General features: G+C 47.2%; 2 protein-coding genes across 3 annotated transcripts; one reads left to right on the top strand and one right to left on the bottom strand.

Moving 5' to 3' along the window:
• Positions 1 to 1615: 1615 nt before the first annotated feature.
• abhd17ab (abhydrolase domain containing 17A, depalmitoylase b) lies at positions 1616 to 7568 on the top strand. Its single transcript, XM_011614760.2, is given in 7 exon segments — positions 1616 to 1913; positions 2372 to 2398; positions 2473 to 2681; positions 2683 to 2826; positions 3546 to 3740; positions 4638 to 4817; positions 6062 to 7568. Coding segments are annotated over 5 exon segments (948 nt in total). The 5' UTR covers positions 1616 to 1913; positions 2372 to 2398; positions 2473 to 2478; the 3' UTR covers positions 6288 to 7568.
• A 1269-nt stretch (positions 7569 to 8837) lies between these two features.
• Positions 8838 to 25800, bottom strand: rgl1 (ral guanine nucleotide dissociation stimulator-like 1). Of its 2 annotated transcripts, none has more exons than XM_003974112.3 (18): positions 25642 to 25800; positions 15374 to 15484; positions 13836 to 14044; positions 13671 to 13745; positions 13397 to 13587; positions 12981 to 13105; positions 12687 to 12902; positions 12486 to 12589; positions 12223 to 12307; positions 12028 to 12117; positions 11812 to 11898; positions 11680 to 11712; positions 11482 to 11603; positions 11283 to 11372; positions 10947 to 11130; positions 10617 to 10868; positions 10412 to 10526; positions 8838 to 10325 (listed from the first exon to the last, which is right to left on the bottom strand). In XM_003974112.3, exons 1-18 carry the CDS (start codon positions 25798 to 25800, stop codon positions 10138 to 10140), a joined length of 2436 nt encoding a protein of 811 aa, XP_003974161.2. In that variant the 3' UTR covers positions 8838 to 10137. The 2 variants fall into 2 exon arrangements, with proteins under 2 accessions (XP_003974161.2, XP_029684094.1); XM_029828234.1 differs by lacking the exon at positions 25642 to 25800 and adding an exon at positions 17418 to 17665.
• Between the last annotated feature and the right edge of the window lie 267 nt (positions 25801 to 26067).

Below are 26067 nucleotides of genomic sequence, written 5' to 3' on the forward strand. Positions count from 1 at the left end.
CACAGCCCGAAAACGCATTAACCTCGCCGATTAACCGCCGCTCATGCGTTCACCGTTACTGAAGTGTTTGAAAGGCCTCTGTGTGAGCTGCACACGGGAGATTTGCACCATCAGTTATTACGTTTCCACAAGCTCTCCTCTTCAGTGTTGCTCAGTCTTTATTGTTGAACATCGACAGAGGAGCGTCGGTCAAATCTGCTCAAACCACAGAACATGGCAGTACAGAATGTACTTAAGAATAATGTGTTTGAACTGGTCGCCTTTAGGTTTGATTTAGTGTTACTGTGTTCGTATTCGCAATATGCTTTTATATTATCTTGGCATGCCAGAAAAAAGAGAATTAAGTTGAACATAAGTATAACCCTTGTATTTAAAAGGAAAGGTCATGAGGTTAATAATTCGTGTCATTTGAGAGAGCTCCTCTTTATTCCAGGGCTTCTTAACCCCCGTTTTTCTATTTAAATAACCATGAGCAGTTTGAATGTAACCCACAACAAGTCACATGACGGCTGTTGTCGCTACCAGACTACTCTTACCCATCTACCCGGCTGCATTATTAAAATGCTCTCGTCTGTCTGCAATGAAGAACTTGGCACCAGCAGCAACAGCAAACATACCCGAGTAATCTTGACAGTACAGATCAGCACATTCCCTGTTTCCATCCCTCTGATTTCCTCCTTCCATTTCTCAGTGTCTCCAATCACGTCACGCAGGCTTTCATAAGCAGTGTTTTCATAGTGAAAAGGTTTAGACTGATATTGGATCTGACGGGTGAGCGTTGCTGTCTGGGTAAAGACGGATTACAGTAACTTCTTTCTTTTTTTTGATTGAGGGATGATGAATGGAGGCTTAGATTTTCACAGCTGTTCTTCTTGGCACCCCAGTCCCCCAGAAACACCACCAGATATTTTTTTTTTGTTGTTTTTCTTTCAAGATTTAGGATTGTATGATGTGTAAGAGTTAAGTATAAAACAATAAATTCACAAAGTTTATTTTAACTTATACTCGCCTTGTGTGTTCATTAATGAAACTCATTTCACGATCAGTTATATTAAAATACTGTTAAATAACTGCTTATTCGACAACAAATAAAAAGGCTCTCAATGTTTTAATACTGGGAGGAAAAAAACATTTGTATTATACTAGACTTTTACAAATAGGAACAATGGTAATGGAGTAAGATCTTAGCTTACCAGAGCTGGTAATTGGCTTTAAAATAAAAAGTATTGCTTGCATTATTCTGGTGCAACATCCTCTGCAGCATCCTGTCACTTTTCCCTCAGTACTCTGCCCATTATCAGTGAACTATCAGGGTGTAATTATAGTTAAACCATTGCTTAATAGGTGTGACATGACAACAATAATAAAGCACAATTGGGGCCCAGCTCTTATTAAATCCCGCCTGTGTTATTCCCTGGCTAACACATTAAAAGCAGCGGTGATCAATTCAACTCATAACAGATCGTTAGTTGCAGTTACCACACATACGTTGTGACAATAACTTCTGAATATTACAACAGGCATAAACATTCATTTTCCAATGTCGTGTTCCAAAGTTCTCCACACCGTCCTCAATCATAAAACGCTCCCTTAATTGTCAATAACACGTCACTTCCTGTCAGCTGTTGCTTCCGGATGCGGTAAAACAGCACATAAGTATCTGGGTAAACGGTGCGCGTACATGAATTTAAATACAAAGACGCCACCCAGAAAGTCAGAGGACGCGGCGATGTCGCCTAACGTGAATTTTAAAAGAGGATTTTTTCCGCCGGAGACGGTGTTGTAACGCCTTTTTCTCTCCGCCGGAGGACCGCAATGGAGCGTAATTTTTACTCGGGTGTCCGTGTTTATGTCATCTTGCTAGCTTAAACCAGGACAACGTTAGCTGACGGATAAATACGTACTTTCTTTTGGTAAATATAACTTAACCGCTCTTGATATGAAATAGCCCCTTCCTGTAGAAAGGGAGCCGTTTGGTTTGCGTGTTGTGAACAACCGCTCGCCGTGTCGTTCACTCTTAGATGACATCTGCCGTGGAATGCGGTCCTAGTCTCCCTACATACCCACGGAAGTGTCGGAGAATCCGCACAGTTGCTCTTAGACAGTAGTCACTTGTGTCGAGTACACAAAATGGGTGCGATGTGGACTTGTCACCGACCTGAACACACAACAGGTAGATCGTGAATAACACCCGGAGGCCGGACTACTTTTCCTTCTGCTGACGGTGCACTTGTGGGTTTTCTATTTTTCCAGCGGCTGGAGGAAGCTGTTCCTTTTTTGAGTTTTGTTACCTCCGCCAAGGGGGGAGGTAACAAATCTGGTTTTATTATTAGGTTTTTTCATTTGTTTTTATTTGTTTTTATTTTAACAGCTTGAGCTAAGCTATTTTGCTGAGCAGGTAGGTCTGCTGTGGTTCATAGACATTCTGAAGAAGCTCCATTTTACAACTGTCTCTTTTGTCTTCTTGCACAGTGAAGGATGAATGGACTCTCTTTCAGTGAGGTCTGCTGCCTCTTCTGCTGCCCGCCTTGCCCCAGCCGTATAGCTGCGAAGCTTGCCTTCTTGCCTCCGGAGCCCACATACACCTTTCTTCCGGAACCAGAGGCGGGCCCCCCAGCACCGGGCCAGGGGACCTCTGCCACGCGGGCGCGGAGCAGCGCCTCGGTGTCGGGGCAACGTGGAGGGCCGTTGGAAGCTCCATCTGACGGAGCGTGCAGAGTTTCAGTACTCGCAGAGAGAGCTGGACACAATAGAAGTGCTCCTCACTCGGTCTAGTCGGGGAAACAAAATAGGCTGCATGTACATCCGCTGTGTTCCTAATGCCAGGTGAGTTTTATTATTAACCTACAAGTGCAGCGAGTATGTTCAGAAATTCTTTTGGGTACAGAGTCTATAGATCACTTAGCTCAAGGGGTCATTTTATTTTATTTTTCACTCTCCTTCCTTGTCAATCTGCTTCCACAAATATATGCTCACTTCCTTTATGTGTCTTCCTGTTGACCCAGCTGATTCAGAGACTTTGTCTTCATGCTTTTTTACCCGTTGGGATTGTTTGTTGTCTTCCTTTTAAATTAATACTGTTTTTTAAAATGTCGAGAGGGATAGAATCCATGGGTGGCTTCTTACTTTCTGTTTGATGAACCCAAAACGTGACCCGACATGGCAGAACACTGAAGCCACATTCTGAGTGGAGAGGCAGAGAGAAAAGCCACAGGCTGTGTTCATAAACAAAGAGCCAGCTCATAGAAGTATCAGGTTTCTCTGGGGAGTTCAGCACGCTCTCATGAACAAGAACCAAAGGCTCAGCTGGCAAGGTTCCTCCTGCGAATGCCCTGGCTTCTTCACTTTTACATGAATGTGGGCATGATTTGAATTTGATTCTTTGCACATTATAACATGCACATTTTTAGACAGACCAATAGAATTTTTTCCCCTTTATCCATTTTACTGCCAGTCAGGTCTTCCATTTAAAGAAGAAACTGAAGCACAGCACATTTTCTCTGAATAACTACTGGCCCCGGTAACCTACTTGTACTGCCTCTTAGATTTACAGTGCTCTTCTCCCATGGCAACGCCGTCGACCTTGGCCAGATGAGTAGTTTCTACATTGGCCTCGGCACTCGAATCAACTGCAACATCTTTTCCTACGACTACTCGGGCTACGGCGTCAGCTCAGGCAAACCCACCGAGAAGAACCTCTACGCAGACATAGATGCTGCCTGGCACGCTCTGCGCACACGGTATGTCTCTATAATTGGGCTTCGTGTGTGGATTCATAGCAAAGCATAGTTGGAAGCAGTAAACACGTATGCTGTACGTAGTAGCACAATGATGTAGAACAGGGTGTAAGTTAGGACATTTAGTAGAAGTTGATTTTTACTAAGGTGATTCAGGAAGGAGTGATGAATGGAGGTAAGAAAAGTGGAGGTCACGGCGGAGCGGAGCGGTGAGAGATGGCTGTAGGCCAAATGTCTTTCAAGGACACTGGTTTGATAAAATGTCTCATCACCGAAGGCAGCGCATCATGATGTAGGTGTTTAGGTTTGGGTGGATGAGTTCAAGTGCATTTGGTTGATACTGAAGTCTGGTGCATGAACAGGTGGAACGTGCACTTGTGGACCATATCTATATTTACATTAGTTTTCTTCTCTGTCATTTATTGCCCCATTTAACTGTCTGTTATGCTTTAAAGCTGAAATGGTTTAGATTTCCCACATCTGGGACTGGATGATATGACCTTATCCTCATACTAGGAAGGTTTTTTTTCTGTTTTTTGGTCTTCGATTTAATGGAAGAAAACACAACCGACTCGTTTAGTTGTATCAAGGATTACTTTGATCTGCCTGTAGGACACTGGCAGTCCTGCCTTTAAGCCATGTAGACAGTGTTGCTATTAGTCTGCTCAGAAGGAGCCCATTCGGATCTCCTAGACGAAGCCACGTTTCTGTTGGACGCGTACGGCATGCTGATCGAGCTTCGCCGGGGATGTTGAAGGGTTTCGATAAAAATCTGAAAAACAAGATTTCTTTTCAGAAAAAAAATCAAAAATTCAATTATTCAGAGGAAAACGTACTGTTTTATATTGAGGGTGAGGCTCTGCTCAGCTTGTCAACACTCCTGTGTGTCTGTGGGTGCAGGTATGGCATCAGCCCAGAGAGCATCATCCTGTATGGCCAGAGCATCGGGACCGTCCCCACTGTCGACCTGGCATCGCGCTACGAGTGCGCCGCCGTGGTTCTGCACTCTCCTCTAACGTCAGGCATGAGAGTGGCCTTCCCAGACACAAAGAAAACCTACTGCTTCGACGCTTTCCCCAAGTGAGTCTCTCCACCCTCTGTCCCAGTTTTAACCAGCGACCTGTTTACTGTTTTCATGACTGTTAGAATATGCTCTTCCTCTCACCAATTTTAGTTTCAGTTTAACACGTGGATCCCAGTTTTACTTGTTTTTCCAGTTGCATTTACAAACCTTCAAGGCCATTATGGTTCAGATTAGAAACTCCCCTGTGCGGTCTGTGATGGGATGTGACGAGGTTCTCTGCCCACGGTTACCTGGGTCTGTCTGCATCCTGTCCTAATGACATCACTGAGCTTCTGCTGCAGTATACTGTTACAGCGGTCTCCTTCTGAATACTTTGAACACATAAGCTGAGCTGCTTATCAGCTCAGGTGATGTGTTTTCCAGCTTTATGCTCAGATATTCCATCCTTCTGTTACCGAGGAGCCGTCCCACACCTCTGTGTGGTCGTAGTGTGGGTGTTGATTGGGCTGTATGTTTTATTTTTATACCATTATGGAGTCTTTTCTTTTGTCTCTACAGTGCACTAGTGTTGCAGTCTGTACCCTCTGCTGTCAGGGTGGCTTTAATAACTCTATCTCTGGAAGGTCAGGAGAAGCCACGGATAGCTTTAACAGTCTAATCCCAGATGGGACCAGTGAGGGAGCAACAGCGGTGGTAGGAACCCAGCGTAAGCCTCGCTGCTGGTTTAGTGGGCTGAGAAACAGCTCCTTGTGTTGCCATAGCAAACTGTGAATATTAATATTAAAGTACACAACTTAAGAGTAAAAACGAGTGGTAGATCAAGCAGTTTACTGCAGGATCGATTAATCTCATGGGTAGTGCTGTTCAAAACCACCACAGAGGTCTTTAATCCGAAGCAGAATCCTGATGGGAGCAGCTTAGTGCTCATGGAGGCCACATGGGAGGTCACCCATGAGCTCAGGCTGCCACAGGGAGGATTCCTCCACGCCTCACTCAACCTTTCATGTGTTTAACATTTGTCAAAGGAAAGAGGAACGTTTAAAAAGTAAAAATAGGGGGTTTAGCTGAGCTGGTTGCTGAATGTGAGCGCTCTAATGGAGATTTTTCACCTCACGCCGGAGCGAAAATGTCCGGACTGTGCTGGGAACAGGTTGTTTCTCACACATTGTTCCGAAACAAAGCGAGTTGACCTTTATCACAACTCCTATTGACTCGGATTACCCTCCCCCAAAGTGGCGCCTCATCACATACACTTAATTTAACACACGACTCTCCCTTCTTTTTTTCTTTCTTTCTTTAGCATCGAGAAGGTTTCTAAAATCACGTCCCCGGTGCTGATTATCCACGGGACAGAGGACGAGGTGATCGACTTCTCCCACGGCCTGGCTCTGTTCGAGCGCTGCCCCAAGGCGGTGGAGCCTCTGTGGGTGGAGGGAGCGGGACACAATGACATTGAACTGTACAGCCAGTATCTGGAGCGTCTGCGCCGCTTCATCGGGCAGGAGGTGGCGGCGCACCACGCCTGAGCTGGCAGCTCCCCATCACGGGGGGGACGGGGGGACGGCGGCTCGTCTCAGACACTGTTTGACTTTTCATGTACTGGAGCGAAGCATTGTGATGAAGGTCTGGAGTCAGATGCAGTCCTCGCAGCGCCGGCGTGTTTGTTTAAGAGCACAGTTGTTTAGTCCGCCCCTCTGTTAGCAGCAGATGTGCTCCTTTGGACTGAGGTGTGTAAAACATCTGTCACCTGATGAAGGCAGAATGTGGTGGGGTTTTTTTTGGTTTTGCTGTATTCAACGTTTTACTCAGGTAACCTGTAGGCGTTTATCATTCTCTTTATCTGTCACTATCTTCTTTTTCAGATAAATCTTTGCAGCTTCTCTTGTTTCATCAGAGCAGTCTTTTTTTTTTATCTCGAATCACAGAATGAATCTTATCACTGAGCAGTCAGTGAACCCTTTTTTTCCATCACCCATTTTGCTTCGACACCATATCTCCGCCGGTCTTGGAGCTGGGTCGTATAATGGGATCATAAACTTCATTTGTGCAGCAGTGTTGTCAAAACAAGAGTGTGTGTGCACTTCACACATGTGGCAACAGGTCAGGCTCCCCCCCTGTTGTTTCGGTTTCATTACTGCGTTACACTCTTCTACCTGCTGGCCTGATCAACACAAACACACACTTTGCTTTAAATCAGTCCTTCCAGCTCTGATCGTATCACTAATCATTATTTTATCAAGTGACCCACAACTGGAAACTAACCCATCCAAGTCTGGTTTAAATTTGTCTTTTTTATGTTGTTAACCACTTCTTTTACATATATTGTACTCATTTAATATTCTCATTTATTTATTTTTAAGACGTGACCCTCCCCAAATCACACATGTTGATTTACCTGATTTATGTACATCATGCTGCTTTCTAGTTAAACATTATGACTCTTTTGGAGTGGAAGGATTTTCAGGTTTACTTGTATTTAAACCAAAGTTTAACTGTCTTTATCCGGAGTTTCTGCTGTTAATATCTTCAAACACAAATGTTTGATCGACGCGATCGATCTGACATTATTACACTGTCATAATGCAGCAGTGTCATCAGTAATAAGTTATTAGGGGTTGTTTGTGTCGGCCTGAACACCAGTGATTTAACACAAGGGAATTTTCTTTTTTGTGCCCCCGCCTCAAGAAATGAAAGTTATTGTCCTGTATTCAAATGTTTGGATTTGTGCTGTGATGTCCCATTTTTATTGGGTCTTTAACAATTATTTTACCCAAGAATGAAAGTGAATAAAGCATCATCAGAACTGATCATTTCTCCTGGTATCTGTGTAAGATTTAGCAGCATCTAGTGGTCAGAACACGGATAACAAGAACAACTCGCCTCTCAGGTTTTTATTTCATGCCTGAGGAGCATCAGAGCAACATTCTAGCACCTCTAAAAACACAGGAATTAATACACTAAGTGGATCATATGCTGGCTATCCTATATACTATTATTATATTAACAATGACTAAATGCTTAAAGAGGAGCAGGAGTTATTATTGCTGTAGGTGTTTTCCACTTGAGTCCCGATGCTCTGAATAATGAGCAGCCTGCACTCGACGGCCGCAGAGGCTCAGATGCACAATCGTCTGATGAGTAAATGAGTCTTTAATTGCCTGATGCGTTTATATTACATTCGCCTCTTTGTGGAGCTGCGATGAGGCTTTTAATCAACTGCCAAGGAAGGGTCAAACGATGTTTTAATTAAAGCAGCAGAGGCACTGTGATCTCTGCCAGCCTGCCTGCTCTGTCTGTCACCCTGTCGCATTGTGAGAGGAAACGGGGACAGATGGAGCACACACACACACACACACACACACACACACACACACACACACACACACACACACACACACACACACACACACACACACACACAGGTCCTTTTCAACAGGCTACATAAACAATCTGGTGTCTCACTCAAATGCTCTTACAGATTAAAAGCAGCTGAAGCAGCACCCCCCCCCCCCCCCCACACACACACACACACATACACACACCAAGGTTAGTTCAGCCTGACCTGCTGCATCAAACATAAGCAGCAGCAGCATTTCAGCACTCAGACACACTGACTTCGACACAGCCACGGGCATAAGAACCCTTTTATGTGGACGTGCAGGCCGTCTGCACGAGAGGAGCTAAAACAAAGGCCCCCGGATAAAAGCTGCTGTCTGTGTGCTTGGTGGCAGCAGCCTTCTACGGTTTCAGCCAATAAGGAGGAAAGCATCCGCACAATCTCAATTTCTAGTCGTTCCTCTAATTTGAAGTAAAATAAGAATGCTGTTCTTTGGCTTCCTGAAAAACTGTCTGAGCAGCAAAGTGGCAAAACCAAAACTTACATCAGAGGCAGGTCAAGACTTCTGCTTTCAACTCAGCAGAAATGTCTTCCGCTCAGCTAGAAAATAGAAGTGGACTCCTAAATGACCTTTGACCCCCTCACTGGCCACGTCGAAGTCAGCAGGATGTAGAAGAGTTCCTGCATCTACAGAACGTTGTGGATGTTTTAGACTACGAATCAACACAGAGGACACCGATTTTAACAACGATAATAATTTATTTAGAAGGATCTTTGGCAGTACAGAACAACTAAGGGCCATTTCATGAGAACATTTGAAACAGAAGTGCTTCCTGAAGACAACGATGACAAGAAGTAGAATACTGAAGCGAGGAGTGCGTCTTCCATGTACACGAGGACACGAATCAGTGGCACAAAGATTAAATGGTGCCACAAAAAGAGCTGCAGATTTACCCGCACATGTTTCTGGGGCGCTGTTGAACACCAGAAATGCCCCCACGTGACATATTTACTGCAAATGAAGTGCCCCCTCAGTAAAAGTGTTCAAATGTATCACAGTAAATCTAACACAGACACAGATTTTCTATTAAAAGTCTTCCATCTTCACCCGCTCACACACTTCTGGCCTAAAATACGGTACAAAAACATTAAAAAAAAGACACAAAGACGGACATAAATTCTCTTCTGCATTCACATCCTGTTGGCATTATCCTACCAACAGACAAGTGCAACTCTAAAGTTCACGTAAGGGAAGCTGAACATGTGCATCTGTTTTTCTATTCCACGGAGACTTTCCCCTACTCTTCCTCCTTCTCTCGCGAAGAACGCAAAGAGGTGAGGGAACATCCTCCCGGATCAGAGACTCTTTTCATCTCGATGCCCGGAGGATCAGGTGGGTAAGGCCAAGAACTTGATAAAACCAAGTGAAAGAACCAATCAGAATGCACCGCGCACATTCGTCACACAGCTCACAGTGGGATTGAGCACGAACATGCACGCTGAGGCTAAACATGCTCAACGAGGGTAAAGTTGTGACATCACAGCTCCTGTCAATCATTGCATTAACATCATTCAGAATACTGCCAGAGGTCCACAGAATCATCAACAAAGGCAAGGGCTTGCCTCTTTCTATTTTTCATTGTTGATTTTCTCTCTCTTTCTTCATTAACTGCCCTTCTATTACCAAACAGTTTAATATTCAAACGTACAGACATCAAACACAAATAACGTCTATTAGAAATACTGTTGGAGGTCAGGAGTATCGCTGCTCCTATAACATGTGCAAAGACCTGTTGTAGTACAACGTTGCTGCCACACGGGGTCGCTGTTTCACTCCGTCGCAGGCATCAGAAGACAGTCACTGGCACAGCAGTCAACATAAACGTCCATGCTCAAGTTAAGGCTGAGAAAAAGCTCAAAAAGGCGAGATGGGGTGACCCAGTTCAGGAGAATAAAGTGGTACGTCGTCTGACTAATAATCCAGACATAAGTTTATATGGAGCCCGTCCTGGATCAGCACCCTACATCGGTGGGGGGTGTCAAAGAGCCACTTTGCTGAGTCTGATCGACAGGCTGGAGCGGTGCTGCGCTCGAGGGAGTGTGGAGCTGCATCGGCTCCGCAGCTGGATCGCCCGGCCCGCAGAGCCACGCACCCGCAGGAGGAAGTCAAAGTTCGCCGAGGTGTTCATGGCATAGAAGACGTTGGCGTTGTCGGGAATCACCAGTTCTGAGCAATAAAAAAAGGGAGATTATAATGTAGTCTAAAAAACTGTCAACTATATATTGTAATATATCATTTGATACTAAATGTACCTCTCTCCTCGGAGATGACTTGCACCAGCTCATATCCCTCATCTGGCTCCACCTCCAGGTTGTGCTTCGCCATGGCTCTTGAAATCACCGCTGGCGTCTTGTCCTGATTGGTCAACTATTGTGCACATGGGCAGAGAGCAAACGCACGTTTCAACATACATGTGAACCTCTACTGGCAGAGCATCCCAGCGGTTTCTGCATTTACCAGTATGCTCTTGTAGAGGTTGCCGTTGCCGTGCTCCAGGCTGACTCTTATGATGCACGCATCTTGTGCCTGCGTGTTGTATGCTGGGGTTTGACCGGGCGAGCTGGGAGTCAGGGGTGTGAGGGAGAGAGACCGCCTGTGCGTGCAGGGAGGCCCCTGGAGCGAGGGGATGACTGGAGTCACGGAGACACTGGCTGTGGAGGAGCCGGTGTCCATGGAGTGTAGGGACGTATAGGAGGAGGATTCAGACAGCTGCACAAACGCAAAACCAGAGGTTTCAGACTTTTGCAAACACAGAATATCCACGGATGCGATTGGTAAACAACCCACTTTGTTCTGCTGGGAATCAGAGCTGTGAGTGGGAGTGAGGCCTTCGCTGTCTGACGGGCTGCTGGAGTCACTGGAGGACACGCTGACGGAGTCCATGCTCTCCCCTGAGCTGCCGTTAGGCGGCGACCGCGGCGTCTCCCTGACCAGAGAACTGGAGGCGCTGCTGTCTGCTCCATGAAACAGCCTGGGGACGACAGGAAGTCGGCGATAAGATAATGAAACAAACAGGCCCAAGCAGCATGGTCCGACGCTGGGAAAGTGCAAGCGTCTCTGACACATCATCTGCGCTTTCTCACAAAAAAACCCCTCCTCCGTTGTGTGTTTTGGCGTACTCACAGGCTGAGTCTCTTCACCATGCTCTTCCTGGGCTTTGGTGAGGTTGGACTGCTGTCACCAAGACCTTCAATCTCACAGGACAAGGCGTAGCTGCGAGGACAAACACAGATAAGGAACCTCAAACACAAAAAACCCTCACAGCTATTTGGCAAGAAGAGGTAGTAGAGAGAAGCACATATAAAAGAGGTAAGAGGATTACCTTTCCTCATCACTCAGCCAAGTCTGGCTCTTAAACCAGCGCAGAAAGGACGGCTCTGGGGTCAGACAGTAGCTGTTACAGGCCGACTGCAGCAGCTTGATCTGGGCGATCACCTCAAACTCCTGCAGAGACCAAGCCAAAGTCAGGGCGCGTGATAAATGTTATGGCGTTATTCTACCAGAAGGGGGCGACACTCACCCTCCGTCTCTTCTCAAAGTTGATCAGACCACTCTGCAGGACAGGAAAAAAGAGGGTGGACATTGCTTAGATAAACAAATGGTAGACGCAGTGCTCAAGAAAATGATGACTCTCCACAGCCAGCGGACTTACCTCCACAAAGTCAGGCAGCGCCGTATCCAACATGGTCAAATCGGTCAGAAAAGTCCCCAAATATGGAATTGTCCCTTGCATCGCTCCCTATGAAGACAAACACAGCACTCACGTTGCTGCACAGCACAATGTCCGCACTGAGTAAACAACATGTCGTCCCAGCAGAGCAGCTGAAACCTCGCCATTGTTCCCTTTATCTGCCTGTCTTGGCCTCACCATCTCTTTCTGCAGCTGTAATCTCTTGTGAGTCCGTTTCTGGTGCTCCTTGGCACAGCTCTCCAGGCTGGCGAACTTTGACGTTCCTTCCTGCCGGGTCAATAAATTATGTCGTTATTAATACTTATAAGGTTACTTATCCACCAACGGAGGTTAATCATCGGTGAGAATGCCTTCAGATCTGGCTGCACGCACCCTCATGAGCAGCTCTCTGCTGGTCAGGTAGTTGTTGTGATCGGAGAAAATGTCAGACAGCTCCTCGAACGTCTGCACGCTGTCTCTGCAGCCAAAGGCACAACAACACTTAATACAGCACACCAGCTAATGCTAGTGTACACATCCACGCTCCCCATTTTATGTACTCGTTTGCCAGATATTTTACAGACATGGACAGTGAAATTGTTTATGGCAAATGATGTCTAAAACCCTTTATGGAGATTATCTGCCACTAAACTTACTTGTGCACGCAGGCCCACACCCTCTTCAGTCTGTACAGGGGGTTGGACTGCAGCGCAGAGACGATGGCTCGCAGAGACGAGAAGTTTTTGCGTATTCGACACTCCTGTTGAGACAAACAGGCCGACACAACGGGGGGGGGTCACGCGCAGGTTAGCGATTATTTCACCGCCGAAGCGGAACGTGCGCGAGCTCTGCCGTACCTGGGCGATTTCAATCCAGCGCTGGATGACCCGCGCCCTGACGTGCGGCCTGAGCCGCCGGTGCCTCAGGATTGTGCTGACCACGCAGGCCGTCACCGCGTTGAACTGCGCGATGGTGGCGCGGATGGTGGGGGCGCTGTGCTTGCTGTCCTTCTTGTCCCTCTGAGACCAGATGGAGCCCAGGCAGTGGTGCGGTATCACCCTTTTAAACAGCAGCTACGTGACAGAAATGGACTGGCATTAGCATGGCGTACGTGCTGGTACGTGCCACCCTTGCCCCCCCCCCTCACTCACTGCGTCCATGTAGGTCAGCTGCTCGGCCACCAGGTCAGTTTCAAAGGACAAGAACTCATCTTGGGCCTCAGGCTCTACTTCGTTCTCCTCCCCAAGGCAGAGTAAACCGTTGCCATGGAAACCACCTGGAAGCAGGCAGAAATGATGACACGGGTACAAATCCACACTGTGCCAGAATGAAAACTGTTGGTGTTTTAATGCGCTAGGTGGTGCTATAGTAACGAGGGGGGCACCACAAAAGGCTGGGATTCACTCCAGATTTGGGAAATTCGAAACAAATGGGGGTTTGAAACTAAAAATTCTGAAGTTCAGCATAAAACTAAGCTGCAACTTGATGATCACTCCTGTCATGGGGCCTCTGGGTGACTAAATGCTCTAAATACGACAGAGAAGAAGAATATTGTGGAGGGACCAACCGTCCGTGTCGTCCAAACTGGCCTGCGTCTGCAGCTGCTCCAGGAGACCTTCCGCTCGCCTCAGAGCCTCGGATCCCGGCAGGGCCTGACGCAAATAGTCCATGAGCCTGTGGAGGCAGGGGTAGTCCGGAGGTTCCTGGAAGTCTTCGGGACACTGGTCCAGCCAAGCTCGCAGGAAAGAAGCCAATGCACTGAGACAACAAAGGGGAAATGGGATTTCAGCTATGGAATACCATGAAGGGGAAAATGATGAACATAACTAGACTCGTCTCACTTTCTGATGGCGGCATTTGTCTCAGAGCTTTGATGTCCAGCAGTGTCTCGTCCGTTCTCCTCCGGGCTCCCGTAGCTAGAAGAGAACGTAAGAACGCTGCATTAAAAAGACACCCACGATGATGACGCATTCGCATTTCGTTTGTTTATTTGCGTCCAGTCTCACCTGTCCAGAAGGAGATGCAGCACAGTCTGCGTGCTGGTAAAGGCTCTGTAGGTGGACAGGAAGATGGAGGTGTAGGTAAGGTCGTTGTCATCGAACGCTGTCAACAATGTTTCCACCAGACGCGCCAGGGTTCCTGCACGGATACTTCGGATTTTGCAGGTCTCCAACTGGCTGACAGTGTGTCCGGGAGGTAAGCGGTCCCCCTCGGCCTAAAAACAGAGATTTGCACACGGTTAGGTCTCCGTCAGGCTGACTTTACTGTCAAAACACACTATTTGAGACTTGAAAATGGTGGAATTGACATTAGATTGACTGCAGCACTGCTGTGATGCGGCCGTGTGTTAAAGCGGAAAGTCTACGCTTTGTTGAAATTTTGTTAATAAATGAAGTTTGTCAGCTCAAACTTGAAATGGGAGTCGAATTCACTGGTCGGCAAAAACATCCAGGAAACAGAATCCAGCGCGTGACCTATATTTGAAATTTTCCCTGATGCGTCTACAGGAAAAATGGTTTACCAAAAAAAAAAAGAAGAGCTTGGGAGCGAGAAGGCAAAGTTAGCGCTCTACGACAGGAAACATTCCAATCTGCTTTTAATCAGGACAGGCTCCTCCTCCAGCAGCACTCCTGACAGAGGAGGGATCTTCCCCCTCCCCTGGCAACAGGTCAGCCAGAAACATGAGAGTTTATCTGTGAATGTAGATAAGCTCTGCACACACTACAGTGAATTTAAATTAAATGTACAGATGTATCAACAGCAGAGTCCTTTAGTTCTATTCTCCCCCAGTAGATGGCGCTGAAAGGTGCCGCCACGTTGCCTTAATGAGTTAGAATACAGTTGACAGGTCCGGCTGTTTATACGTCGATACAGTTTGAAGGCACGTAACACAATTGATCTCTTCTTTCTGGTGCCAGTCCCCCTCACTGGTATTAGACACAAACACACCACAGTCATCAAAAGCAAACAGAAGCTGAAGCTCCATGTATTGGATTCATCGCACCGACTCCCTGCATTCCTCTGGCAACGATGCGAGAGAAACAAAACATAATGTCGTTAATTAGCCCTTGTAATATTCTGCACAACACCGTATTATGCTGGTGTAAACTGCACAGCCAGGGGAACAGTAATGCCTCACATGCACTGAACAACAGCAGGAAAAGCTCTTAATACCCCCCCCCCCCTCATGGTTTTTTGTCTTTTTGTCATAGCAGTGCTTCATTAAACTGCTGTACAGGAGAGCGAGCAGGCAGGAAAGCCAGGAAATCACATGCTTTAGTTAAACAAGGCCAGGTCTGGGGAAACCGCTGATATTTTTCATTTGCAGGCGACTAAAAAGGTGTTGACCGAACTGGGAGGTTTTAGCTTTTAAATGTTAAAACAACAGCCCTGTTGTTTTCACAGTTGGCCTTCAACAATAGCATTTTGAGTTGTTTGACTGTTGTTTGAGCTCAGCGGGCTGTACCGGGCCCAGCAGACAGCGTAAACCCAGCGTAAACCGCGCTCGGAGCGTAGAAACGGGGGGAGTTGACATCAGACTCACCCCCAGCCACCTCGCTCCCTTGTTGGCCGCTTGCTGAATCTGCACCCTCTTTAGCGTCACGTTGTAGATGGCCCCTTCCTCGACTTCCTCCCCCCAGTCCTGCACCGAGCTCTAGAAATGAAACAGAAAGAGAAGGTTAATGCAAAGACTTTCCACAATCGGCGGTTCGTCAAAGTTGGAATTTACACATTTTTTTTAAAGCAGAAGGGGAAAAAGCAGAAGTGCTAAATCAGCCGGGGAAAAACCGGCCGAGAAGTAGCTGTAAAAGAGGCACCAAAGTGCAGTAAAAGATCAAAAACTCCCCCAAACTGCCCGCCAGGCCTTCCCCTTCCCCTTGCCCCATCCCTGCACCCCTTTCACCGAAGTTTGGTTGAGAGCTGGACGGCTTCACTTCAGTCAAAGACCTGGAGATAAGAGCAAGGCTGGATCAAGACTTTGCAACGAGCCCCCACCCAACAGAGGAAAACATCATTAAAGTTCTCTCTGTTGGTGCCTCTTCATCTGTTTAAAGACACCAGATCGAGCCACTCTTAAAGCCACCCCATGAGACAAAATGGACGTGAGCTCATCTTGACCCCGTCCGCCACTCCGGATGTAAACCACTCCCAAATAAACACACTTGCTGCGTGCTTATTCGGGAGTGAAGCTAAGACACTTTCTAAAACATGCAAAAATACCAAAATACAGCTCAGGGAGAGCGAGCGCAGCCGGGGATCTGCTGACACATCTACATATGGAGACACAGACAAAAACAGAGGCAGAGAGGAGGCACCAGCCAAATATAAACACCACACATGCAGGGTTGCAGCCAACTCCTCTCACACTCACGCGCCGCTGCGGCCAAGATCACTCTCACTAGTCCATGCTGTCGTTTGCACGCTTCAGTGGCCCGGTCCACACCATTCCCCCACACTGAAAAGGTCAAAGGGGCAAAGCTTGGTGGCACTCAGCCATGTTTGGGTTTGGAGAAAAAAAAAAAGCATGTGATCCTCGGATGAAAAGAAAAAAGACAAAGAGAGACAGGGGGGTGTGGGAGGAGCAGAAAAAGCGGGGCTTCAACAGGCTGGTGCGGATGAAAACACTAACACGGCTGCGTGCTCGCGTCCCACCACCCTATTCGGCATCCGAGTGTCACGTTGTCGGGATTTTTGTGGAAGCTGGCAGGCGCAGGGACAGATAAACACACCAGCGTGACTCATGCGCTCCACACACTCCCAAAACAATAGCGGGAGGCCTTCGCTGGCTGCTGGGCTCACGGTCTGCACACACCACGCAGCCCTCAACACGACCGGAGATGTTCTTCAGAGCAGGATGGAGAAAAAGAAAAGCGAGCCTGTTGGGTTCGTGAGGGTGAAGCCCCGGGAGGTGAAATGAAAATAAAGATGCAACGTGTCAGTGGGAGAGGAGAGCCATCAGAGCGCGCTCAACAGGAGGATGAGTTACTGCAAGTGTCCGTGGTTTCTGCTGTAAACAGGAGATGATTTGTTTACTCTCTGCACTTAATGGCCCCTTCCTCCCCCGCATGCGTAAAAGGCGCACAAAGGCGAACGCTGAGAGGTACACAGCCCTTTCCCTCAAACACCGCTCTTGTGGAACAATACTACCAGTTAGGCAACGGCGGTTGTGTTGCCTTTTGTGTTTCCCCCCGGCTGGATATAGCTGGGATCAAGCGGAGAGACGGGGAGAGGGGGTCGCTAATTGTTCCCTTTCTGGTTCACTACAGCCCCCCTCCCTCCACCAGACAAAAGTTTGCACGGCCACGGAAAGCGAAAGACCGGGGGGGGGGGGGGGGGTCGACAGTCCAAACTTTTGTGCCGTCTTTACGCGCAAACAACCTGGGTGAAACTGGTTTTCGGAACTTGGCAAACACAAAACCTAACGTTCTGCTGTTGCTCTGCGCACTATCCCACCTCCTCGTGCTTATCTCCCCCTTCATCCGCTTTCCCAAACACGCACCACCCGGACACAAACACACACATACACGTACGTGCGCACAAACTCGAGAACAGAGGACGTAAAAAAGCGTTATAGCTTATAGTTTTACCATTTTAGTTTTCCAGGCGAATTTCATGGTGAGACCTTATTTTCCAATCGGGGGACAGCATGAGCGCTCCGATATAATCCACCAAAGCGAGAAGATTATGATCCTTGATCAACTCAACGTAACGCCAGATCCTCGCTGTGATTCCACCGTTTCTTTCACTTCCGCCCACTCAGCTTCAAACTCCGAGCCCACTTCTCGTCCGTCTGTCACCAAGCTCTCCCGTCTTCTACTGAATGACCCAACTCCTCCTCCGCGCACTCCCACAAGTCCCAGTTAAACCCCTCCCAGTTAGCCCGACTTTCACCGGATTGACAACAGTGTGCGTGGAGACCACGTTTATTACGCTCTCGGTTTGCGCAACACTGCAGTTCCTTTTCTACGAAATCCCTCACATGATAACTTTTAAAGCAAACCCCAGCAGCAACACACGAAATGGAAAAGAAAATGAAAATTACATCTATCTATCTATCTATCTATCTATCTATCTATCTATCTATCTATCTATCTATCTATCTATCTATCTATCTATCTATCTATCTATCTATCTATCTATCTATCTATCTATCTATGCTTCCGTATCTTCCTCATGTTCATCACTACAAACTTCTGTTTTTAAAAGAAAAGAAAACTGAAGAAAGAAGCTGATCAATACATCATCAAATATTTAGGTTTTTTTTTGGCTGCCTTATCTTCACGATTTCACGACACATTTTGACTAATCTGTGTGAGCAGGAGCGCACGGCGCTGAGCGACGTGCGGCGCGCATTCAATTCACCAGCTACGTTTACAAATGTGGGACAAACTTTGATCAAATGAATAAATCTTAGCCCCCCTGAGCCAACCCGCCTTTTCCCATCCAATAAAAGATGATTCATAAATTGTATAAGTGTATGTGTGTGTGTGTGTGTGTGTGTGTGGGGTATTACATTATGCTGGGCCTTGCGTACAGATAAAGCCACGCACTGTAGGGCCGAGCTGTCCTGTATGGAGCAGCTGTGGTGGGGGTCTCTGCGTGGGACAATACAAGGAAGGCGGCGGATGCCGTCATCGCCACTGTGCATTGTGACTGACAGAAGAGGAGAATGGTCCCAGTGTGAGGAAGGGGCAGCTCTGTTCCCCGCAGATGTGCCTGCGCACGTACTCAAACGCCCCCCTTGTGTGAGTAAACGGGAAGAAATGATTCAAAACGTTGTCTTTTTCCCTCCCCAGTGTTGGTGAGTCTGCGGTGATCCCTGATGGATGGAAGATGGTGGTGATTCCTGCCATCCTCTGGTTCAGAGGGCACGTGATACTCCTGATGGCTCCCACAGCACCAGCACGTAACCCCAACGTCACGCCGAGCATCACAGGCTTTCATTCACCCCACATCAGGCCCCCGTACAGCAGGAATCCTTTTCTCCGGATACCAGGAGGCCAGGGAAGGCCGACGTGCACCACGGTCGGGGTCTCCCTGTGTGCGTTTGTCATGTTTCACTGTTGCCTTTGCTGACCGGTCCGTATGCTGCGTTCGCTGGCTGGGCTCCAGTTCCCAGGCCGAGTGGCTCCTTCAGTCACTCGAGGTCTGGAAATCCCAGAGGGGCAGTGGGAAGGTGCTGACCCCACAGGACCTCCAGCGCAACCCCCAGGGGTGATGGTGGTTTGAGGGGGGGTTCAGTGCGTTGGTCTCCAAACAGTGATGTCACATTTAGAGCAAACAAGACATGTGACACATGTGGCGAACGGCGCTGTGACGGCTGAGCCAACATATCTTAAAGCCTGAGTTGAATATGTGGAATCAGATTTTGATTTCACCCCCATTTGTCATCTCTTTGTTGCCACAGCGACCTGTATGATTGTTAAAGCAGTAAAGCCTTTCTTTATTACATTACCTAAAAAGTTATTTTGGTCAAATAGATTCATTTGTATATAATTTCCTTAATTATTTCCAACTCCTATGATCATAAATGTATCATATTTTAAGGCGAACATCAAAAAAGGCCCAACATGAGCTGATTCATCAAGGAACGTCTACATCGATACTCATATTTTTGTAAATATTGCTACACATTTATGAAACAGCCATAAAAAAAGCCACCTCCATCTGACTCATTTGTCAGTCGATACAAGAACAAGCTGTTCACGACCGCTGGAATTCCAATTGTCCTAATCTCATGTTTAACAATTAATTAGATTAATAATTTCATGCCTGTCCCCTCTGTCATAAATCAGTGAAATCAAATGAACCTTTATCCAAAAGCAAAAAATGCTCCTAAAGCTAATTACCACATTAATAGAATAAAGCATATCTACGCTATCTCTCTTTCTCATTATAAGGGGAATTAATTCCTTAAATTAAGACCAAGTTCCCACTAAATACAAAACACACACACAGAAACTTTGTAACACTTCAACTCTGTACATTTGATTTAATTTCTTCCTATCATACAATTTTTTTCTCTGCATACAAATGGGATCTGTGCAGCGGTTTACTGTGATCTATGGATCGTCTGGAGTATTTAAAGAAGAGGAAAGCTGTTAAATGTTGCTCCCAGGGTCCCTGCAGCGTAAAACAGGCCAAAACAAACAAGTCTTCCCCTCTCTTATGACATAATTACATTTAGGAACTGGGTCAGAGTGTTTTCACAGTCCTGTGATGACTGAATTCCTCCACTGTGCTCTTCTGCCTGTTTCTTAAAGTCGGAACGAGGAGCTGCGGCACAGAATGCAGAGGGGACAAAAACAAGAGGGGGGCCACCGGCGCTGGTGTTGCACCAGCGTGGGGGGAAAAAGGAAAAAACCTACATTCCAGGAAATCTCCCACATCCTGCCTCCAGACTCCAGCGAGTCCGCTGCCCTCATACCTGACTGGCTGGGAAACCTCCCTGGCCTGGAAACAACCCGGCCAGCAGTGGGAGCGGGCCTACCTCCAGATAAGACCTTGTGACATGTAAGGAGAGTGTTTTGTAAGAATCTTATCTGCTCTAAGGAGAGACAGATGAAGAAAAACCAGAAGGATCCTGACTGAAAAGTATGATGCAATGGGACCGTCCTCCGCAGACTTCCAGAGAAGGAGTTATGAAAGAGACGCGGGGAGATTTTTCCCGCTCAGAACCAGTAAAAGGCAGGGGAACTACTCAGTTCCGGCACGAGCCAACCTCCTGAGTGAAGAAGGGTGATCCGAATGTGAATCTCTCCTGTTTACTTATCTGCAACAGTGTGTGTGTGTGTGTGTGTGGGGGGGGGGGGGGGGGGGGTTGCTGTTTCAGACGTGCTGTCCAGCAGAGGGCAGAGTTCATAAACCAGCACGTTTATCAGTCAGCAGAGTTCAGGCCACAAAGGTCAGATTTACGGTGCAGGGTCACGATAATCTGGTGTACAGTCACTGAACAATGAGGGTGGAGATGATCCGGGGAACTCTGGGACAATCCAGGGAACACACACAGAGCTGCATTTTATCCTTGTCACTCTCGGAGTCTTCCTCGCTCCACTGAAGCCTTTATTGAAGCGGCCACATTAAAGCGGCGTCTGTCTCTTGTGTCATGTCTCTGCAGCACTCTGATCTATTGTCCTGCCTGTTGTTGAGCTCTTGCTTTCTCTGGATGGGTGACATCATTAGTTTCCAGTAAAATCCAGAGCTGGAGACCCCTCCTCCCACAACCCCCCCCCCACGCACAAAGCACAGATCATCACCCCCGCTTAGCAGAAAAAGCAGGGTGGAGATTTATTAGCAGCAAATCTACAGGAATAAGTTATATCAACCAAAGTTTGAGGCTGCAGAAGTTTGGGTTGTTATTTATTTATCCATATGCTGTTTCTTGAAAATAGGGATAATCCTTTCCTGAGTTATGATGACTCAGATGCTGTTAAGGTACTTTACTTTAGGCGTCTCCACGTTACAAACACACACATACAAATCCTTGTACCTCTATACTTGTGAGGACTTTGTTGGACATACTGTATTACCTAGCTCCTTACCCTAACCCTGACCAACCCAACCAACCCACCAAAATAAACCTGATCCTAATCCTAAACTCAACCTTAAAACCATCTTTTAACCCTCAAACAGTCCTTTGAAGTTGAGGAGCAGCCAAAATGTCCTCACTCTCCAAAAATGTCCTAACTCTGCTGGAAAAAAGGGCATATTTTGGTACTCAACATGTAGCATCTACAAGAACACACACATGCCTCACCTCCACGGGGCCCCAAACCCATTCCCCTCCACACGCCCACAGATCTAAGCTCTGCTAAGCCTTGAATGAATTAGTCTGGACTGGCTCAGATGTCTGTCTGCCCCCGGCCCCACACCCACACCCACACGCCCCCCTACACGCACACACACACCCCGATAATGGGAGAGGGACCATCTGTTGGCCAACAGTTGCACGCTCCCTTTGACTTGTCGCGTTGCTAACAAAAATAACATGGCTGGCAAAGCCATGTGAGGAGAAAGATATTTAACCATCATTTCGCTTCAAATTGACCTTCTGGGGACTTCCTGCGACAGTTCAGGAAGCGTGCTGTTACTGTCAATCAGACGTGTGAGGCATGTGCGCCGTAGGAACCGAAAGTGCGTAAGGGATGTGTGACACAGCACACGCACATGCTGATGCCGTGGAAAAAGCGGCGGTGGCACAAAAACAGGCCCGTCCGTCTCCACAACACCGGGGAACATCACACAGAGTAGAGATCCACCGAGGATCCATCCAAACCTGCGTGGTTCTGCGAGTGTGGCATTTAAGGATCGGGTGCTATATGGGATGAGCACCTGCTGACTTAATAACGGTTGTTGAGACGATCACGGCTTCCAGCTCTGGGCGTGAATGCGGTGCACACTTACACATGTGTGCTCTGCCTGTCTCTCACACACACATCACAGAGTCAGCTTGAGCCTGGTCAGAACCAGGATGCTGAACGGGTCATCCACGCATAAAATCCTCCATATGGTGCATTTCCACCCCACAGGGACGGATGCTGGGATGGAGGGGACAATGTCCGCATGATCGACTTTTCACACCAGCGCCATCGTCCGACCTAATTAGAGGCACGTTCACAGTTTTGGACCCGCGGAGCGAACAGACAACTTTACCCGCCGGGGGCGAGCCGAGCGAGTCGAGGCCGTCTCTCTCGGTGGGGTGAAAGAGAACGAATGATGGAGACCTCATTTGAGGAGAAAGGGGAAGTCTGCTGGCTATGGATCGGTGCTGTTCGAGACAAAATCAAGGTCAAAGGTCAATGCCCTGAATTTTGTGACTGCGTCTTGGCTCTGCTCAATAGTCAGCCCAATTCCCCTTGGGGGGAGAAGGGGGGAGAAGGGGGGGGGCATCAGTTACACCACAAAATAAGTTTCCATTTACACAAAAAAAGCATTTTCGGAAGAATTGCGGTCGTGATCGGACGGATGAATCACAGCGTCAAAACACATGCCAAGCAAAAATCAAAACATTATAAGGGGGGGGTGGTACGTCACTAGTGTTCCCTCGGAACGTGCACTTCTCTCTCCAATAAGACACGAAAGGGGAAGGAGGAGTGCAGCCTCAGCTGTCTTCTGCTTTCTTTTTTCAATGGAAAGCGCGGCATCATCGAAAAAGTTTTGCCACATTTTTCGGGCTCTGATGTGAAGCACTTCTCCATTTTCCAGCCAGCGACCCCCTCGGAGGTCACTGAACTGCTGTTGACTATGACCCCCCCCTCACCACATGTGTGAGGTAGCAACCAATATTCCCTCCGCTGGGGTTTTATGGACCCGCCCGCGGCTTCATTGCTTTTCCTTATCACCGACAGAAGCAGAGAGTCTTTGGCTCAATAAAAAGCTTTTATGGTGGTCAAATGATCACTGACCCACTGCGGCGTGTGTGCTGCCGTCACTCCTGTCCAAAAGGTAATTTTTTTTAGAAAAAAAAACCCATTTCATGATTGCCCTGGCTTCATTCTTTTCAGGGCTGGTTCTTGACCTCTGACCCGAACTGTGGACCTTACAACAACGCAGCAGGCTGATCACAGATCAGAAGTTCAACCCCTGATTTTATGTCAGGCTGGGTTTCATAACGTGGCGCATTTAGGGTAAAAGTTAATGGGCAGCAGAACAGCTGAGAGCTGAGAGGAAGAGGATCTACCTGCTTCAGGGCTTTGGTGCTCTAAACCTCTCATGACTCCTTGTAAATCTTCGTTATACAACTTTATGCATCTGCGCAGGGCCTCACAGCTGCACGAAGACCGACTGAGCCTCTGTATGAGCGTTAGCATCTTAAACAATTCTCGGAAGAACAGTGCTGCGATGTGTGTGTGTGTGTGTGTGTGTGGGGCGAGAGTGGGAACCAATAATCTGGAACCCAACAAACAAGCAGGACAACAGTTTTTACCAATGTAATCGGGTTTCTTCCTGTTTTCTGATCCGGTTAAATATGCTGAAAAGGGTTATTGAACATCAGTTAGGCATTTGTGCTGTATTTAGTAGCACTTTTTAGGCTTTTCTTCATACGGGCTAATTTAAGTTTTCCTCACAAATTACATCAGAACTTATGATTGAGTGATTTGAACATAGTATTTTATTTATGGCGCAAAAGAGCAACAAGTCATTAAGTCATTATGGGGAAAAGAAGCTGCTTAAGGTACCTGCATTTTCACTGTTGACGTATTTTTATGAATCAAACAGCATCATCTGTGAAGGAAACCGCAATTGTGTTCTATCTTCGGTATCAGTAATGATCCTAATGGAATCAAAGAGGAATGATTCTATATTAATGATTCTGTGTTATTCTATGTTAAAGCTTTTTCTGCTTTGTGAACCACGTGTACAGAGATAGAACCTGCTGGTACTGCAGTATTTACAGGACGTGAAGGCTTCCTACTGGCTACTGTTGTGAAATGTTGTGAATAATAGAGCTGATGTATTTTGGGTTTGTGTTCTTGCTCAATGGCACATGAATGAATCAGACCTCTCGCTCACTTTTAACCCAGCCTGGACGAGACACCTTCACACAACACGATTTATTTCCCCACATGCTTTTATTTTGGTGGGGGCTCTGCTTTTATTCTGGGTTGCTGTGGCTGGTACCTAATCTCAGTGTGCCGTCTGCCAACACCTGAAACATTTTCACTTCAGCCTCGGGTCCAAAAAATGTGCACATGCAAACAATTAGACCCAACTAAGCCGGAATAATCCCAGTTCCTGGCAGTTTTGGAGTTATCACACTGCTGCCGCAGGAGGAATTTGTGACCTCGGGAGTGGAGCAAAAACAGAGATAAACAAACTCTATCTGAGCTGTGATGTTAGCGAAAGAAATTTAAAACTTTTCTCCTTTTAGTTTGAAAACATTGACGTCATGGTCAACAAATGATTTCGCCAAATTAGGAGGAATTAAAATAAATTGACCAGGATGTGGTCACACACACACACACACACACACACACACACACACACACACACACACACACACACACACACACACACACACACAAACACATCTATCTTTATCAGGCATTTACATAAAACATTCCTGTCCTGAACCCTGACCTGACCCTCAACCCCAAAATTCTAAACCTAACTCCAAAATAAGGACCATGCGGGGACCAGAAAAAATGTCCTCACTCCACTAGTATATTGTAAATGTTGGTTCTCACTATGATGCATCACAAGAACACACACACACACACACGCACACACACGCACAAATGCACCCCAGGACCTAGTAACAAAGTTGCGTTGTTGCTTTTCAGAAGAGGTCAGACGTCTGTGTCGATGTCCAGATTGTCTTATTGGGTTATGAGCTGTCATCCTGTTACATCAAGTCTTAGTGAGTCAACGTCCAACTGAGGAACTGAAATCCAGTAATATGACAGATTGAGAAAAAAGAATCGATGTTGTCTGAGACGAGTGAACGGCCTCATTTGGACCTGATTTCAGAGTCTCTCCTGAATGCTACGGCCCATCACATCGGTGGTTTGGTAAGACGTGCAGGCCACAAATGTCCAACAAACAGACCTTGGAGGAGACACAAACACCTGCAATCTGTTGCTCACTGCACATTTTACTTTTCTTTTATCTTTTTTTGTTGTTACTACGAGCCCTTTTGCCCTCTGCCCACTTTTGGCTTCATGGAAACCCTCCAAAGTTTCAACACCATAATAACTGTGGAGGCCAACATCTGTGGGATTGTTTACCAGGACTGGAAGTGCTTCCCATTAAACACTATGAAAACAAGAGGGAAGAATCCAGCAGTACAGACACAATCACCGGTGTACTCACCCAGTGGCGCGGGCTGCTCTCAGGAGAGCGAGCCTGGTACCTCTGCAGGGCGACTCCCCTCTCCCCCTCCAGCAGTAGCGTGCAGTCAGGGTCTGGGAGCTGGTGGTGGGGACCTGTGGGCCAGGGCAGCAGGGTGGCCAGTGGGTAGTGGGAGATCATGCTGACCGCCTGGATCAGCGGCAGGGGTGACAGGGGCGAGTGGACATGCTCCAGTCTGGACAATCAGGCTCTCAGGTGCTGGAGATGATGAAGAAGAGTCCGCTGTTGCTCCCCAAATGTTGTGGCCCCCTCCTCTGTCGATGAAGACCTTGTAGTTTTCTGATAAAGTCTCTACCTCTCTCTCTCTCTCTCTCTCCCTGGTACTTGGTGGTCCACTGCTCTCCACCACAAGAGTGATTAAAGTCTATTGTCTCTCTTTTTCTCTCT

The sequence above is a fragment of the Takifugu rubripes genome, chromosome 20 (assembly GCF_901000725.2).
Source record: "Takifugu rubripes chromosome 20, fTakRub1.2, whole genome shotgun sequence".
NCBI classification, from domain to species: domain Eukaryota; kingdom Metazoa; phylum Chordata; class Actinopteri; order Tetraodontiformes; family Tetraodontidae; genus Takifugu; species Takifugu rubripes.

What these genes read in the sequence shown, in the direction of transcription:
- rgl1 (XM_003974112.3), bottom strand. Translation starts at nt 25,800, where the DNA reads ATGATCTCCCACTACCCACTGGCCACCCTGCTGCCCTGGCCCACAGGT. An exon ending in GTGTGGGCCTGCGTGCACAA is followed by an intron (nt 12,308 to 12,485) that starts GTAAGTTTAGTG and finishes CTTTGGCTGCAG; the next exon opens with AGACAGCGTGCAGACGTTCG. An exon ending in TACAGCTGCAGAAAGAGATG is followed by an intron (nt 11,899 to 12,027) that starts GTGAGGCCAAGA and finishes TTGTCTTCATAG; the next exon opens with GGAGCGATGCAAGGGACAAT.